This window comes from Microcaecilia unicolor, chromosome 7, assembly GCF_901765095.1.
Source record: "Microcaecilia unicolor chromosome 7, aMicUni1.1, whole genome shotgun sequence".
In the NCBI taxonomy this organism is placed as follows: domain Eukaryota; kingdom Metazoa; phylum Chordata; class Amphibia; order Gymnophiona; family Siphonopidae; genus Microcaecilia; species Microcaecilia unicolor.
In genome coordinates, this window is record NC_044037.1 from 53,083,597 (window position 1) to 53,100,249 (window position 16,653).

Genomic DNA, 16,653 nt, shown 5'->3' on the forward strand with positions numbered 1-16,653 from the left:
CCAGCGGTTCCTAAATCTGCCTTGGGGGCCCTCCCAGCCAGTCAAGTTTTCAGGATATCCACAATGTATATTCATGAGATTTGCATGCAGTGGAGGTAGTGCATGTAAATCTCTTGTGAATATCCTGAAAACTTAACTGGCTGACAGAGATGGAAGGCCCTCCAAGACAGGTTTGAGGACCACAGAATTAACCAAAACCTTATGTAGCTCCTCTTTGGTTACAGGTCCAAACCATAAATCAAAGTGCCAAAACCAAGTGCTCACATCACCCCAATAATCAAGCTCCAAAACAACAGAGGTTTTATTCTATACTGATCTTCTATTAACATACTAACCTCAGTAAGGTCACAGAGCTGACAATCTTTAGCCAGCGAATAAAGATCACTACCCTGCTGACTCCCACCTACTCGTCCTTAATTGTTGCTTCATTGTACCTGCTTCGTCTCAATACCAAAGGAATGCATTTATCCATGCTCCCACTACAGAGGATAAACCTGGGTTCCTGTATCAAAATAATGTTTACAAGCCAGCAAGCACCATAAAGCAGAAATATCCTTAAAGCAAAGCCACAAATATAACCACCCCATTCAATACCTGAGCCCCAGGCCTTGACCACTCCAGTAACCTAGAAACCAATCACTTCCAGGACACACATTACCCACATTCACAGGACAACCAAAACCTTAAATCAATCCAAAATACAACTCAAGCTATACACACAGCTCGTACCAACTACCACACAATCACATGAAAGGATGTATGAAGAGGCAAGCTTTTATCACAACACTTTGGGACCACACTAGCATCGTCACCTGCCAATAGTGTTGTCACCAGATAGCGGAGGCCAATAAGCAGGAAAGAGGGCTGAACAATTCCTGTCCTCAGGAGCTGGTATGTATTAATCTCCACATTTCCCAAAACAAAATGAAAAGGCCTAGCAGCCTCAGGATAATGCCAGTATCTTCACACTACCACCAGTGACTCCACCAGGTAGGCACGGCCAATGAGTAGGAACAGAGGCTGCAGAGATGTTACACCTTTAGGAGGTGCCCTTCTTGCTTCTGTCATGTCCCCTCCCAGTCTGCTGGGGGAAACAGAGGAAAAACTGGCAGAGCCTCTGAACAGCCTGAAGTTTCAAACTGACACTATAGGAAAACACAGCAATGATGCAAGACACTATGTCAGCAAATTGCTCAATTAGATACTGTTACTATTGACTCCAACTCTAAAGCTAGACATTTTTTGAAGTAGATGAGTCTAATTTCAGAATCTGGAAAAATACATAGATTCATGTGACACACTAGTTATCAATTTCCCTGTATAAAATACTTAAATACTGGAGGAAATTCTGAAAGTTTTTCAAGCCTTTATTTTACCCATTTCCAAAATGTAATTTTTTTTTCACATGGGTGGAGGTGGGGGGGGGGGGGGGGGGGGCAGGGGAGAGAACATAAGTCAGCTACTCAACAGGAAAGATTTCTGGCTATGCTGGATACTGAAGCTGTAGCTCCAGCTACTGGTACAGATAAGGAGTGGCTGTTTAGAACTTATTTCAAGTTTAAGAGAAAAATGTGTTTTCTAAGATCTGTTTTCTACTTACCATGCTTTAAGAGCAAATAATGCACAGTAAGTGCAAAGACACCTTAGTTAATAAGCTCTTTTGTTACTAGTAGGGTAGTGATGGGGTCTCAACCCTTGGAGATGTGCCCAGAAGACACTCCATGGGTGATTCCCTAACTCACATATGTAAGGTGTGGATGACTGTTCAGGCCATTGTGTCCTATTCCCTTTTAAACTCTATCATACTGAGCTGTTTCCTCTCTGACTATAGGCTAAGCCAAATTTCGATATTTGTGTTTTTATGATCTTGAAAATGTTCTATACTGGATGTTAGAAGCTATACTTCATGTAAATAGATAGAGGATCCTTGTAAGAGCTTTTTTATTCCCCAATGCTCTCACAGGTCATTTATGAGAGGCAGTAGAGATGCTTCAACAACTACTCCAAAAATTGGGAAGGCCAATGCCAGGCAGATTTCAAAAACTGCAACTATAAGTCAGGAAAATACTTATCATACGCTATGAGTGTGGATGTTATTTATCTCTATAGGGGAGGGGAAGACAGCTTAAGTAGATAATGACACGGGGACAAAGTTTGTCCCCGCCCCGTCCCCATGGGTTCTGTCTCCGTCCCCGCACCATCTCTGTCATCTACAGAAGCCTTGAACACTTATAATTTTATATTTAAATCTTTTTATTAAAGTATACAAAGGAATATGCTGTGCAACCGTTATGTATAAAATACAAACATAATAATAACAACAATGAGCAACTATAATAAAACCCTCCCACCACCACCCTTCTACCCTTCCAACTACAAAATGACACGGGGACAAAGTTTGTCCCCCATCCCTGTGGGCTCTGTTCCCATCCCAGCCCCCGTGGGATCTGTCCCCATCCCCGTGTCATTCTCTAATGTTCGGATCGAAAATACACCGGTGTATTTTTGATCAGAAGGGCCAAATACACCAGGATCCTGGTGTATGCGGCCCTTCTGATGAGAAACAGAGCAGAATCTAGGTGTATGCTGCCCCTCAGACAATGAATACAGCTGGATCTAGATGCAAGCAGTCCTTCCAGAAAGATTTGGACATATGCAGAGAGAGTTTCTGCTGTGTCTAGCAGGTACAATAATTTTTAATGCTGTTTGGCTGATTTAAAATTTGTTATATGTTCATAGGGGAAGCTTTAAAATAAATGACATTTTTGTCAAATTAAAAAAAAAAAAAAAAAAAAAAAAAAGACACATAGGCATTAAAACTTTTGCAAATATTTTTATACAGGACTGTTTATTGTCATCATGAAGAAAAAAGCAGGCATCTTGTGTTCCATTGAAAACCAGCACTGGAAATAAAAGCAGCTTCTGCAGTACTGACAAATATATTTTGAAAATAACTCTCCCTCCCCTTCACATACCCTTGAAAATTCCACCAGCCCAGCCCCCACAACTCCTCTTAGATCTTCTCCCCCTCCCCCCCCCCCCCCCCCCCCCCCCAAGAGAGAATGCAAATCTACTTTGCTATTGTTTTTGACAAACAAGATGGCTGCTGTAGGGGGACTGGCTTCAACTTTAGAGTCATACTGTCTCCTGTGGACCAGATAAGCTCATCCCATGTCCCCTCATTTAACCTCAAGGAGATAAGAGTTTTCAGTTTTGGCACAGTATAAGACACCACAAGAACAAAATATAAGAAAACCACTAGATTGCATTAGGGGCTATTAGCCCATTTAGTTATGTTTAAACAAAAGAGATCTGCATGAAACAAAATATTTATTTGGAGTTGTAAAACCACTTGCCCCTGAAACATGTTCCAAAACAGAATAATCCATTTTTATATCTGAAAGTCAAACTTCTACAAAACAGATGAAAATGTGATTCCATATGCCCCAATGAAAGGAGAGTTTAATTCTACTTCCATTTAATTTCAATATATTCCATCATCTTTATAAATACCAGGCTTCCCTGGTAGATTACAACAGTTAAGATGAACCCATTAGGAAACAAGATATCCTCACTGAATGAAATCTGGTCATCTATATTGCACAGAACAGTGAAGAAAAATGACTACAACTACCATTTACAATACATTTTGAAGCTTTTGTTAAATGATATTCATAGTAACATATAGTAAATGACAGCAGATAAAGACCTGAAGGGTTCATCCAGTCTGCCAAACAAGATAACTCATTTTACATGGTATGTAATATTTTATATGTATATCCGAGTTTGATTTGTCCCTGCCTTTCTCAGGGCACAGATCAGAGAAGTCCGCCCTGCACTGGTTTTTATTCTCCAAATGCTGGTGTTGCCACCCATGTCCGCTAAGATTCCATAGATACATTCCTTCTAAACAGTATTCCTTTGAGTTTATCCCATTTACCGTTTTCATCTCCACCACCTCCTGCGGGAGGGCATTCCACGTATCCACCACCCTCTCCATGAAAAAATACTTCCTGACATTTTCTACCCCCCTTCAACCTCAATTCATGTCCTCTAGTTCTACCACTTTCCCGTCTCCGGAAAAGGTTCGAATGCGGATTAATACCTTTCAAATATTTGAACGTCTGTATCATGTCACCCCAATTATGTCTTTTATCTTCTACCTTTTAAGACCTGCCAATCCAACTGAAACAGCTTTAGGCTCGTTACAGATGGATCAATAATGCAGATGCAGCAACTAATGGGTTTGCTTGCTTTGTTTTGAGTGAATGGCAATGATGGCTGCGTGGGGGAGTGGAAACAGAGATTAACCAAATTGGCTTCCTTGCTTACAGTGGACTAGATAGGCTCACATCCTCTTCTGTCTATTAAACTTCCTTGCAGCAGCTCATAGGTTTGCTTGCTGTGCTTTGAATATATGGCAATGATGGCCGCGCGGGGGAGTGGAAATAGAGATTAACCAAATTGGCTTCCTTGCTTACAGTGGACTAGTTAGGCTCACTTCCACTCTTGTCTATGAATAGAGGGGTGTGGTAGCCGTGTTAGTCCACTTTTAAAGGTACTCATCAATAGATATAAAACAAAATAAAACATGGAAAAGAAAATAAGATGATACCTTTTTTATTGGACATAACTTAATACATTTCTTGATTAGCTTTCGAAGGTTGCCCTTTGTCAGATCGGAAATAAGCAAATGTTGGTAGATGACAGTATATATGAGCGAAACATCAAAGCATGTGACAGTGTACATGCATGGAGACAGGGGAATGAGTGAAAACATCAAAGCATTTCAGTGACAGGTTAACAGGATGGGGGTGGATAGGTGAGAGGGAGACAGGAGAGCAATACAATTTTCACATGCTCATGAAGGCTGCTACATTGGAGAAACAAGTCGGATGCTAAAGAAGAGATTTAATTTACATAGACATCATATGAAAAAAAGCCAGTACAACAAGCCTGTGGGACAGCACTTTACAAAACCAGAACACTGTACCAGTGATTTCATAAGGATCCTGAAATGGAACTTTAAAACAATACAGGAACGCAAGACCTTTGAAGTCAAAATGATTTTGACACCCACCAGACAGGTCTTAAAGATCTAGGTTTTCTAGTCCATTACAAAGCATAAAATTGTATTGCTTTGTAAATTGCAGTGCTCTCCTGTCTCTCTCTCACCTATCCACCCCCATCCTGTTAGACTGTCACTGAAATGCTTTGATGTTTTCACTCATCCCCTCCATGCACATAGACTGCCACTGAAATGCTTTGATGTTTCGCTCATACATACTGTCATTTACCAACATTTGCTTATTTCCAATCTGACGAAGGGCAACCTTCGAAAGCTAATCAAGAAATGTATTATGTCCAATAAAAAAAAGGTATCATCTCATTTTCTTTTCCATGTTTTATTTTGTTTTATTTCTATTACTTGTCTATTAAACCTCATGGCAGCAGCTCATAGGTTTGCTTGCTTTGTTTTGAGTTAATGGCAATGTGGGCTGCGAGGGGGAGTGGAACCAGAGATTAACCAAATTGGCTTCCTTGCTTACAGTGGACTAGATAGGCTCACTTCCACGCCAGTCTATTGCACCTCTGTTTAACTTTCTAAAAGATCTGTGCAACGCTGGGTTATGGCTGGTGATAGCTGCATATTGTAAACAGTAGGGACAATGTAAACAAAGAAGCGCTCCTTCTGTCATTAAACCTTATTTTAAGCTTGAAAACGCCCGATCCGCTGTGACGTAATGGTACCGTCGCACGAAGGATCGCAACTTTTGAGAAGGACAAGATTGGTAAGGAAATAGGAGGATCCCGGGAGAATAATCCTCAGCGTTAACTACACCAGCCTTCTTCTTCTAAAAACATTTTGGAGAATATATATAAAATGTTCACATGGTAACGACTGGTCAAAGAAAAATATTAACTTTTAAAGGTTTAAATCGAATCCGGGAGGATCCCGCTGTATCCGTTTTTTACCTTTCTGCCCGCAATGCATATCTAAAGTTTCAGACATCCCATTAAACGCGTTACCAACCTCTGACAGTGACCAATGTTTCTCCAGCACGAGTTATGCAGTTATTGAACCACCATTCAATACAATAAAAACTAGAGACGCTGCCGCCATACATCGGAGAGATTCAAGCTCGGGTCATGGCTGAGGACCGTTTCCAACACTCACAGGGGGGGGGGGGGGGGGGGGGGGGGGGGGACGGTCAGTGGAAGAGAGAAAACAACCGGGCGAAGTAGGTCTTTTCCATTATTCGTTTGAAAGCAAAGCTGCGGACACTTCCTGGATATCCCGAAGCCAAACTTAAAAAGCATCATCGCTCGCGCATCGAACAGCGGGTGCGAACCGAAAACGAACAAGGGGAAAGGCCTATCGCCGCCCTCCCTTTGGTTCTCACCAAAACTAACTCCTCGCCACCCACCTGCTCTGGCACCAGCGCCTCGGCATCTTTCTTGGGTTGCTTGTGGGCGAAGGGCGAGCTGAAAGCAATTTTCACCATCGCGTCTGCAAAGCTAGGCCGGCACAAGCAGTAGTTTATTTCCTCCCTCAGCTGGCAGCTGCCTGTGACGCACCAAGCATCGGCCTTTCCGTCCTCTGAATACCACGTGACGAAACGACGCCACTTCAGGCCCGCCGGAAATGCGTAAGCGCTCAATTGATAGGGATATCATCATTGGAGTGGAGGGCGGGTTTTTTGCCTATTCCAACCAATGAGATATAATTCTGCAGTCCCTATAAGCCTTCAGATCAGCAGTTAAAAACTTTGTAGGGTGTGTGTGGCATCTTTTATTTGGCTAGCAAAAACATATGCACAGCATCCTCGCATCCCGTTTGCATTTACATCCTCTGAGAATAGGGAAATACCTATTTAACTTACCTTGAGCTAGTAGAGAAGGGGTGAGCTAAACTCCATTTGTTTGTACAAGGCAAACGAGACAAAGAGAGGGAAACCAAAGCAAGACGTGAAACAACAACAAAAAAAAAACACCAAAGGCCTCCCGGACTGAGACTAGAAAACAGATCTTTATTATCAGATCTGTTTGCTGTTCTCTGTCCTGGAGGAGTCACTTAACCCTCTATTGCTGCACGTACAAATAAGTAACTATATACTATGTAAACCGCTTTGAATGTAGTTACAAAAAACACAGAAAGGTAGTATATCAAGTCCCATTTCCCTTTCCCTTTGTGCTTTTCTTGTTGTACAAAGTAAACAATAGATATTAAACAACCTGCAAAAAGAGAGTTATGCGTTTCTCCAGGACTACTATGGCCACCCTGCAGCATCTACGTGCACTAGACTTTATTGGTGCGGCATGGAAGAGTTGCCTAATGGTTAGATCAGCAAAATGAGGTTCAAATCCCACTGCCACTCCTGACCTTGGACAAGTGTCTTAACTCTCCAAAATCTCCAATACTAATTTACTAATCAATTTGCAGCTGGTGACAGCAGCATTTTTTAAAAAGCTAGCCAACCCCTGCTGAATTATATCCAGACTAGCTGTTCAGCCCGTAAAAATGGGCTAGTATAGGAGGGGGGGGGGTTGAAAGGCCCCTCACCCCGCCGCCGAGTTCGCCGCTGCCGCTTCCCCTCCGAGTTCGTCCTCACCCCCCAGAGCCGTCGCCAACCACCTTCCACCCGGTCGGGCCCTCGCTCCGCTATTGAAACAGCGAGGGCACGCAGCACACAGCTCTACCGCTGAGCTGCTGTGGCCTTCCTTCTTCTCTGCCTGTGTCCCGCCCTCATGTGACGTAACGTCGTCGAGGGTGGGACACAGGCAGAGAAGAAGAAGGAAGGCCGACGGCAGCTCAGCAGAGCTGTGTGCTGCGTGCCCTTGCTGTTTCAATAGCGGAGCGAGGGCCCGACTGGGTGGAAAGTGGGTGGCGGCGGCAACTCCGGGTGGGGGGAACGTTAGCGACGGCGGTGTCCCTCGCAAATGTGCAGTAGAGACCCTCTCTGTTCCGCCCTCGTCATCACATATTGACGCGGGGGTGGGTCAGAGAGGGTCTCTACTGCGCATTTGCGACTGAGTACGACACTCGCCATTTATATCTATATATATAAAACTCACCCTCAACGTTCTATTTGCACTGACACCACTGAAGCCAGGTTCGTAAGTTCGAAGCTCTGAAGCCACAGAAAATCACAGTCTGTGGGCCCCGCCCTCGCGTCAAACATTATGACGTTGAGGGCGGAGCACATTCTCAGCTCCAACGTTGTACTGCACTGTACCTCTGCTCCGCCCTCGCGTCAAAACGCGATGACGTCAAGGGCGGAGCACACGGGGGGCGTGCCAAAAGGGCCAGGGTCACACATTCGCACGGAGGCTGCAGGGGGGCCGGCGACACACGGAGACACAAAGGGACGGAGGGGAGCCTTGCTAGCGCCCGTTTCATTGCGATTTGAAACGGGCCTTCCTTATTAGTATATTGATATTCAGTGTAGTAACCTGTTCCGGGGCAGAGGGAGCATGGAAACGAACGACGCTGACCAGTGCGCAGCACGCTCCCAGCGGCGTGCACCCGGGGGGGGGGTTCTTTCGCTGGGGTGGGGTATCCCGCTGCACGGGGGGGCACTGCACCCGGGGGGGGACGGGGCGCATTGGCGATCCGCCCCGGGTGTCAGCGCCCCTCGGAACGCCACTGTCTGTGTGCCAAATAAAAGAAAGAGAAGTCAGTCCTCTGTTATAGCTCCAAACATAAACATGCACCATCCGCTGGCCAAACAAGAGAAATACACTTCAGACATATTTAAGACCGCAAAATATCCAATATTTTTTACAGGCTTAAAACACACTGTTTCTTTCCAATGATATTTAGTAAACGTACCCAAACAGCAATCTAGTTAACTTAGGACAACCTTTTTCTGTCCTACGTTAACTGGGTAATTATTGGGGTACCGCCACTGAATATTGGCAGTGCCTGGGTAACTCCCTGATCCAGCCCTAGGATTACCCTAGTGCTAACTGAAGAGTGCTGCAGTAGTCAGAGTTAATGCTCTGCCACACTATTCTGTTAAGTGCTCTTGAATATTAGTATTTGGGCCAGCTGGTGCGATTTAACTGGGTAGGAGCCAGTGGCGTAGCCACAGGTGGGCCAGGGCCCACCCACCTAACAGTAATATAAATTTAGCAGTAGCTGGTGGGGATCCCAAGCTCTGCCAGCTGAAGACTTCCCTCTGACAGTAAAGAAAATGCTACTCTCCACGATACTGGCACCTGCGCATGCTCAGTTTTCAGTGCATGCCTGCTGCAGACTGCCAAGGTGGAAAGAAGCATTTTTCCGCCAGCTGAGATATTTTTGGTGGTGGTGGGATGCGGGAGAACACTTGGTGACCACCCACTTCTTGCCTAGGCCCACCCAAAATCTGGTGTCCGGCTACGCCCCTGGTAGGAGCCTCTTCTCAATCTACACCTCTTCCCTGGGCTCGCTGATCTCGTCTCCTGGTTTTCAGTATCATCTTTATGCTGATGACACCCAGCTATACCTCTCCACACCTGACATTACCGCGGAGACTCAAGCCAAGGTATCGGCCTGTTTATCTGACATTGCGGCATGGATGTCCAACCGCCACCTGAAGCTGAACATGTCCAAGACCGAGCTCCTTGTCTTTCCTCCTAAACCCACATCTCCTCTTCCTCCACTCTCTATCTCTGTTGATAACACCCTCATCCTCCCCGTCTCATCTGCCCGCAATCTCGGAGTCATCTTCGACTCCTCCCTCTCCTTCTCTGCGCATATCCAACAGACTGCCAAGACCTGTCGCTTCTTCCTCTTCAACATCAGCAAAATTCGCCCTTTCCTCTCTGAGCATACCACCAGAACTCTCGTCCATGCTCTCATTACCTCTCGCCTTGATTACTGCAACTTACTCCTCACCGGCCTCCCACTCGGCCATCTATCCCCCCTTCTATCCGTTCAGAACGCTGCTGCACGTCTTATATTCCGCCAAAACCGATATACTCATATCACCCCTCTCCTTAAATCACTTCATTGGCTTCCGATCAGATATCGCATACAATTCAAGCTCCTCCTCCTTACCTACAAATGCACTCAGTCTGCGGCTCCTCACTACCTCTCCACCCTCATCTCCCCCTATGTTCCCGCCCGCAACCTCCGCTCACAGGACAAAGCCCTTCTCTCAGTACCCTTCTCCACCACTGCCAACTCCAGGCTCCGTGCATTCTGCCTTGCCTCACCCTATGCCTGGAACAATCTTCCTTTACCCATACGCCATGCCCCCTCCCTACCCATCTTCAAATCTCTGCTCAAAACTCACCTCTTCAATGCTGCCTTCGGCGCCTAACCGCTCGAGAAATATAAAATGCCCCAATCCATCCACCCTATCAGATTAACTGTTCATTCGTCCTCTAGCTTGTTCACTTGTCTTTAGATTGTTCTCTTGTCTTTTAGATTGTAAGCTCTTTGAGCAGGGACTGTCCTTTCAATGTTTGAATTGTACAGCGCTGCGTAACCCTAGTAGCGCTTTAGAAATGTTTGTTGTTGTTGTTGTTCTGCACAGTTAAATCGCTTTGAATATTGACCTGTTGGGTTTTAAACCCTCCAGGGACAGAAAATGCCTACTGTATCTGAGTGTAACTCATTTTGAGCTACTACTGAAAAAGGCATGATTTAAATCCATAACCCAATCCAAAAAAATCCCACAATATTTGCATAAAGTATGGCCATGTGCAAAGAATCTAGCCTGCTCACGTGTAGAGCTGGCCCTGATCTTTTCATACGGAAAACACTAAAAATCGTTAAGTACCACATATAAGCAGAGCCAGGGCTAAAGATGCAAGGATTCAGGGTGGAAATTTGAAGGGGGGAGGGGTGGGCTGTGTCCTCTGGTCTGGGTTGGGACTCCATGATTGTGCTCCTCTAATGTTATTCCTTCATGGAAGTAAATATACAAATAAGTGCAATCAAGGCCTGGTTGATATATTTTGTGTTACATTTTATACTCACAGGATAGGAACTACTACTACTTAACATTTCTAGAGCGCTACTAGGGTTACGCAGCGCTGTACAGTTTAACAAAAAAGGACAGTCCCTGCTCAAAGGAGCTTACAATCTAATGGGCGAAATGTCAAGTTGGGGCAGTCTAGATTTCCTGAATAGAGGTATGGTGGTTAGGTGCCGAAGGCAACATTGAAGAGGTGGGCTTTGAGCAAGGCTTTGAAGATGGGCAGGGAGGGGGCCTGGCGTATGGGCTCAGGGAGTTTATTCCAAGCATGGGGTGAGGCGAGGCAGAAAGGGCGGAGCCTGGAGTTGGCAGTGGTGGAGAAGGGTACTGAAAGGAGGGATTTGTCTTGAGAGCGGAGGTTACGGGTAGGAATATAAGGGGAGATGAGGGTAGAGAGGTAAGGAGGGGCTGCAGATCAAGTGCATTTGTAGGTTAATAGGAGAAGCTTAAACTGTGTGCGGTACCTGATCGGAAGCCAGTGAAGTGACTTGAGGAGAGGGGTGATATGAGTGTAACGATCCAGGCGGAAGATAAGCATATTCTATAATGAAGCATAAAGGGTTAGTTTCTTCCCTACACAGTGTTTTTAGCACACAGATGGCTTCCTTCCTTTTAAACCTGATATTTAAAAATAGAAACGTTGCAACACCTGCATCAGCACTAAAGAAGTAAATACAGTAAATGTTATCTACTGTGACTGTTTTGTACAGGAAATTGTGAAGCTTGGGACATTTTTTTACAGTTAAACCAATATATCTAAAGGTGAATATACTTAACACTGTGTGATTTTTTTGTTTCACTATAGGTTCTTATATTGTTATTCCAGAAAAAAAAACTACTGCTGCAGAGAACAACATGTAAAAGCAAACAAACAAACAAACAAACAAAAATCCTCTTGTACAGTAAAATATACACCACAGAGTGAGAAAACATAGTAGCTGACTATTACTGCCCCTTAGATGAAGGTTTTGCTGTCAGTCATGGAAGTTATTTCTATTAAAGAAGGGCTGCTTTAGAATTTGTGATTTCAAGGTGCTGAGTGGAGAGGGGGTATGTTTAGAACAATAGTCTGGGAAGCAGGGAAGCCATGGTTCGTGTCCTGCATATCCTGCTTTTGTTATTGACATTACTTCTGAATTTAGGCAAGGCATTATCTCCTGTTTCCTCATGGTTCAATGATCAGAAGTAAACGCAGCGCTAGAGGCTGTTAGCGCCATACTAGCAACTGCGTTTGCTACCACTCCATGATCAGAGTCCCTGAGCGCTTGAAACAATGCGCTCGTGGGCTTTTTTTTTTATTTTTATTATTTAAATTTTCCAATATATCACCACATAAAGTGAATATGCAATGGGCATTATTTAACATTAGGAAACAAAAATGATAAGTATATATCTTTACAGCCCATTTGTCCACAAGTTAAAGAAATTTGATTCCAAGATTAAGGAAATTAAAAAAGAAAAAAGATACAAAAATTAATAATCAATAGATGCTTCCTCTGGTTCAGACCCCAGCCTGCTAAATTAGGGAAAGTTTACTATATTCACATCAACTCTTGCATCAATAAACTCTTTCAACTGTTTTGGATCTACAAACTGAAAATGTTTACCCTCAAGCATCACATTACAAAAACAAGGAAATCGCAAAACAAAATTTGCTCCCAATGCCACCACTCTGGGGCGAAGTTCCAAAAAGGCCCTTCGTCTCATCTGTGTAGGCCGTGAGAGATCTGGAAAGATACGGACCTTTGAGCCCAAAAACAGATTTTCTAAGTGTCTCAACGAAAGCCGTAGTACGGCATTCCTATCAGGCTCCAACGCGAAAGTGGCAAGCAGAGTTAACCTCTGAGTAACTATTTCTAATGAGCTTTCTAGGAATGAGGTACGATTCATTCCCTCCCCTATTACGGGGGGATTTCCCACCACCACTCTAGTACTCCCGATGTAATAAGCCCATGTAATGGGAGGGAGTGAGTCCTTATCCATTCCCAGGATGTCCACCAAATATTTTTTAACCATCTCCAAAGGAGAAATTAATGGCGATTTGGGAAAATTAAGAAACCTAAGGTTAAGCCTTTTAGTCTGATTTTCAAGGTATTCAAGTCGTTTATGTAGGAAATTATTGTCTTTAACCAAAGCTGTCTCTATAGATCCCATTTCTTGAATTTTGATATCCACACGTTCCAATTTCTGGGTTTGCTGTGCAGTCATTTGTGCTTGAAGCAGGGCAGCCTCAGAAAGAACTTCAATATCAGAAGAATTCTGCTTTAAAGTAGTTTGCATAGAGGTTTGGATATTGTAAACCATATCCCATAGTGACTCCAGCGTCACAATTGCTGGTCTAATCACTCCACTAGCCACAGGAGGAGATTGAGGTAGACTATCAGCCGGAGCTAACTTGGAAACAATAGCTTGAGGCAATACCTTTGAAGCCTGTTGTAGTAATGTTTCCCGAAGTTGAGAATCTATCTCCGTTGCTGCAGTCACACCCTCAGACAGGACCAGCTGAGCCACTTCGGCGTCTGTCTCTGTTTGAACAGCCAGCAACTTTCTTCCAGGCTGGGGAGGTGCAATTCACTCCACAGGGCTCAAGGAAGCCCAGTTTCCACTCTCAATCGACTCCGAAGGGCCGAGAGCTGCAGTGGGGGTCGAAGTTCCCTGAGGACCCGGTTGCTGCCTGGGAAATTGCAGGGTTGTTTGTTTCATCGTCGAGGAGGTCACAGGAACTGAGGGAAATTCCTTTACCTTCCCCCTCCGCTTCCCCATGGTTAACGAGGCTACAGAGGCACCGAGAGAAACTCACAAACACAGCAGCCTCCAGGAGCAAACACAGGTGCGTCTATTCACAGCGCCATTTTGGAATCAGCTCCATGATCGACGAGCAGACGACCCTCCCGCTCGTGGGCTTTGAATGCAAATGCATGCAAAACGGGGCTCTTAGCACAAGTAGCATGCAATGCATGCTAAACCTATTCATCCCCAATGATCAGCGACCAGCGCACCAAAAATTGGCTCGCTGGCCGCGGCAAACCCTACACCAGCTCAGAGCTGGCGTTAAGGTTTGCAGACCATTGGGGAGGAATGGTGAGCCCTGTCCAGCATGCATTTGCATGCTAGCAGGCCCCCATTCCCCCCCTATGGGAAACCTAACCTGATGCCCCCAGCAACAGGGGGCCGGAGGTTCGGCGGACCTCTGGTCCCCCAACCCCCAACACAGGATCAGAGGGGGTTGGAGATCCAGTGGGTCTCCAGCTCCCCCCCCCCCCCCCCCCAGGATCCCCTTAGATGTCCCTGATGGGCCTAGGGTTACCATATGGCTCCAGAAAAAGGAGGACACATTGATCCAGTCCGGGTTTTGCTTCTATTGAAAGCAATGGAAGTAAAACCCAGACTGGCTCAATCTGTCCTCCTTTTTCTGGAGCTATATGGTAACCCTAGATGGCCGTGGGTCAATCCCCTCCCAGGAGTCTAGCGGCCCTTCCCCACCCCCCTACCTTCAGTTGAAGGGAGGTGGCCTCCCTCCTGTTCCATTGGCGCCGCCTCGAAAATGGCGGCACCCAGCCCTGCCCAGTGTATCCTGGGATGCGCTGGGTGGGGCTGCACATCATATAAAGGAGAAACTTCCCTGTGAGGGAACAGGCCTGTTATTTCCTTTTGTTGTATGGAATAAAGTCTTTTGCCTTTTTCACAGTGCATTGCCTCCGTCTGTATTTTATGAGGACTCCATGCCTTGCCGTGGTTCACATCACACACCTGCAAGTCCAAATGCTATTTAAACAGTGTACAATAGTTATATTCTTGTCCTTGAAGGGCTCACAATCTGAGTTTGTACCTGAGGCATTGGAAGGTTAAGTGACTTGCACTAGATTGTTAGGAGCAGCATTGAAATTTGAACCAGGTTCCCATAGTATTCAGCTTGCTAGTCTAACCATTAGGCTACTCCTCCATTCCGATTTGTGGGTAAAAGGATGCATAATCAGTTTGTATGTTCATACATGTACCCAAACTGAGCCAACACTTTCCTAGGGATGAGGACTGAGGAAGGGTTATCGTTTATGCATCCATTTTATAAAATACATATATGTTGGTATTAGAGCTGTATCAAATAGCATATTTTACTATTCGGCTGAATACAAATAATGGACATTGAGCTTTAACATAATAATAAAAGAAGCAACATGAAATCAGAGATCAAGTGGAATCAGAGATCAAGTATTTCAGTAGGATTTAGCATAGTAGAGCCCCAGATTATTTGTATTTGAATTTAAATCACTATTCAGTCGAATACAAATAGTGTATTTGGGGCACTATTTGGGGTCGAATCGAATCAAATACGAATATTCAGTACAGCCCTAGCTGATATACAATAAGCCGGGAAATGTATGTGTACTAAACAGCAGGTGTAAATGTGTGCATGTTCTTTCCATGGGATAATTTTCAAAGGCAAAGTGTGTATACATTATCTCTTTGAATGTTGGTGTAACTTTCAGGCATATTTGCATAAGCTAGGTGGTGTGTTATATAATTACCCTCTAGATAAGGGACAGGGAAAGGAAAGAGTGTGTTGATTTCCATACAACTATTGGTATACACATTTATTCATAGTTGAACAAATCATGATGGATAGACTAAATGCATAACTGTGGTCGAAATCTACCATCATTTATTATGGTGTTCATTTTCAAAGCATATAGATTTACAAAGTTACATTTGCTGAAAACATCCAAAAATCAAGTGGTAAATATGGCCATTTTCGAACCTGAAAAATGTCTCTCTTTTCGTTTAAAAAATGGCCATTTTCTAGAAGTTTTTAGACATTTTGTGCTAAATTCTGTTAGTTGACGAAAATTTAACATGCTTAGGAATCCTATTCAGAAGGAATGGATCCTCAGAAGCTTAGCCGAGATTGGGTGGCAGAGCCGGTGGGGGGAGGCGGGGCTGGTGGTTGGGAGGCGGGGCTAGTGCTGGGCAAGACTTCTACGGTCTGTGCCCTGAAAATGGCAGATACAAATCAAGGTAAGGTATACACAAAAAGTAGCACATATGAGTTTATCTTGTTGGGCAGACTGGATGGACCATGCAGGTCTTTTTCTGCCGTCATCTACTATGTTATTATGTTACTATGTTAACGCGATTCTATAAAGGGTATCTGTCCTTTATAGAATCACACTTTGGGGGAGATTCTATAAATGGTGCCTAAAAAATCAGCGCTGAAATCAGTTGCAACTATGCATATTCTATAATCGGTGCCTAGATTTAGGCACCAATTATAGAATAACCTTATTTGATATTTCAGCGTCTAAATCTATGCGCATCCATTTACACCAATGAAAATGTGGCATATATCCCAGCATGTAGATTTAGGTGCATTGGGCCATATTCTATAACTAGGCATGTAAATTTTCTAACACCCACGAAACACCCATAACCGTGCCCCTTTTTACTTGCACGCATTAGAAGTTCGGCACACATTGTTACAGAATATGCTTAGCGAAATTGTGCGGCTAAATTCTAATCAGTGCCAATTAGTGCTCATTATTGGTTTTTAAGTGCTGTTATCAGCGCTCATTAGCTTATTTAGCTTGCTAAATTACATGCATTGTTATAGAATCCGTTCCAATTTTGGCGCCGATCTCTAGGCTTCACTGTATAGAATCCGGGGGTTTGCACATAACTGGGCCTAACT

General features: G+C 44.4%; 1 protein-coding gene across 1 annotated transcript in view; it reads right to left on the minus strand.

The window, feature by feature from the left end:
- The window catches only part of ITM2A (integral membrane protein 2A), a 32,508-nt gene extending 25,894 nt beyond the window's left edge, over positions 1-6,614 (minus strand). Inside the window, exon 1 of the mRNA XM_030209429.1 lies at positions 6,429-6,614. Within this exon, the coding sequence (XP_030065289.1) occupies positions 6,429-6,506 (78 nt within the window). The 5' untranslated portion in view covers positions 6,507-6,614. The remainder of the gene's footprint in view (positions 1-6,428) is intronic.
- Between the last annotated feature and the right edge of the window lie 10,039 nt (positions 6,615-16,653).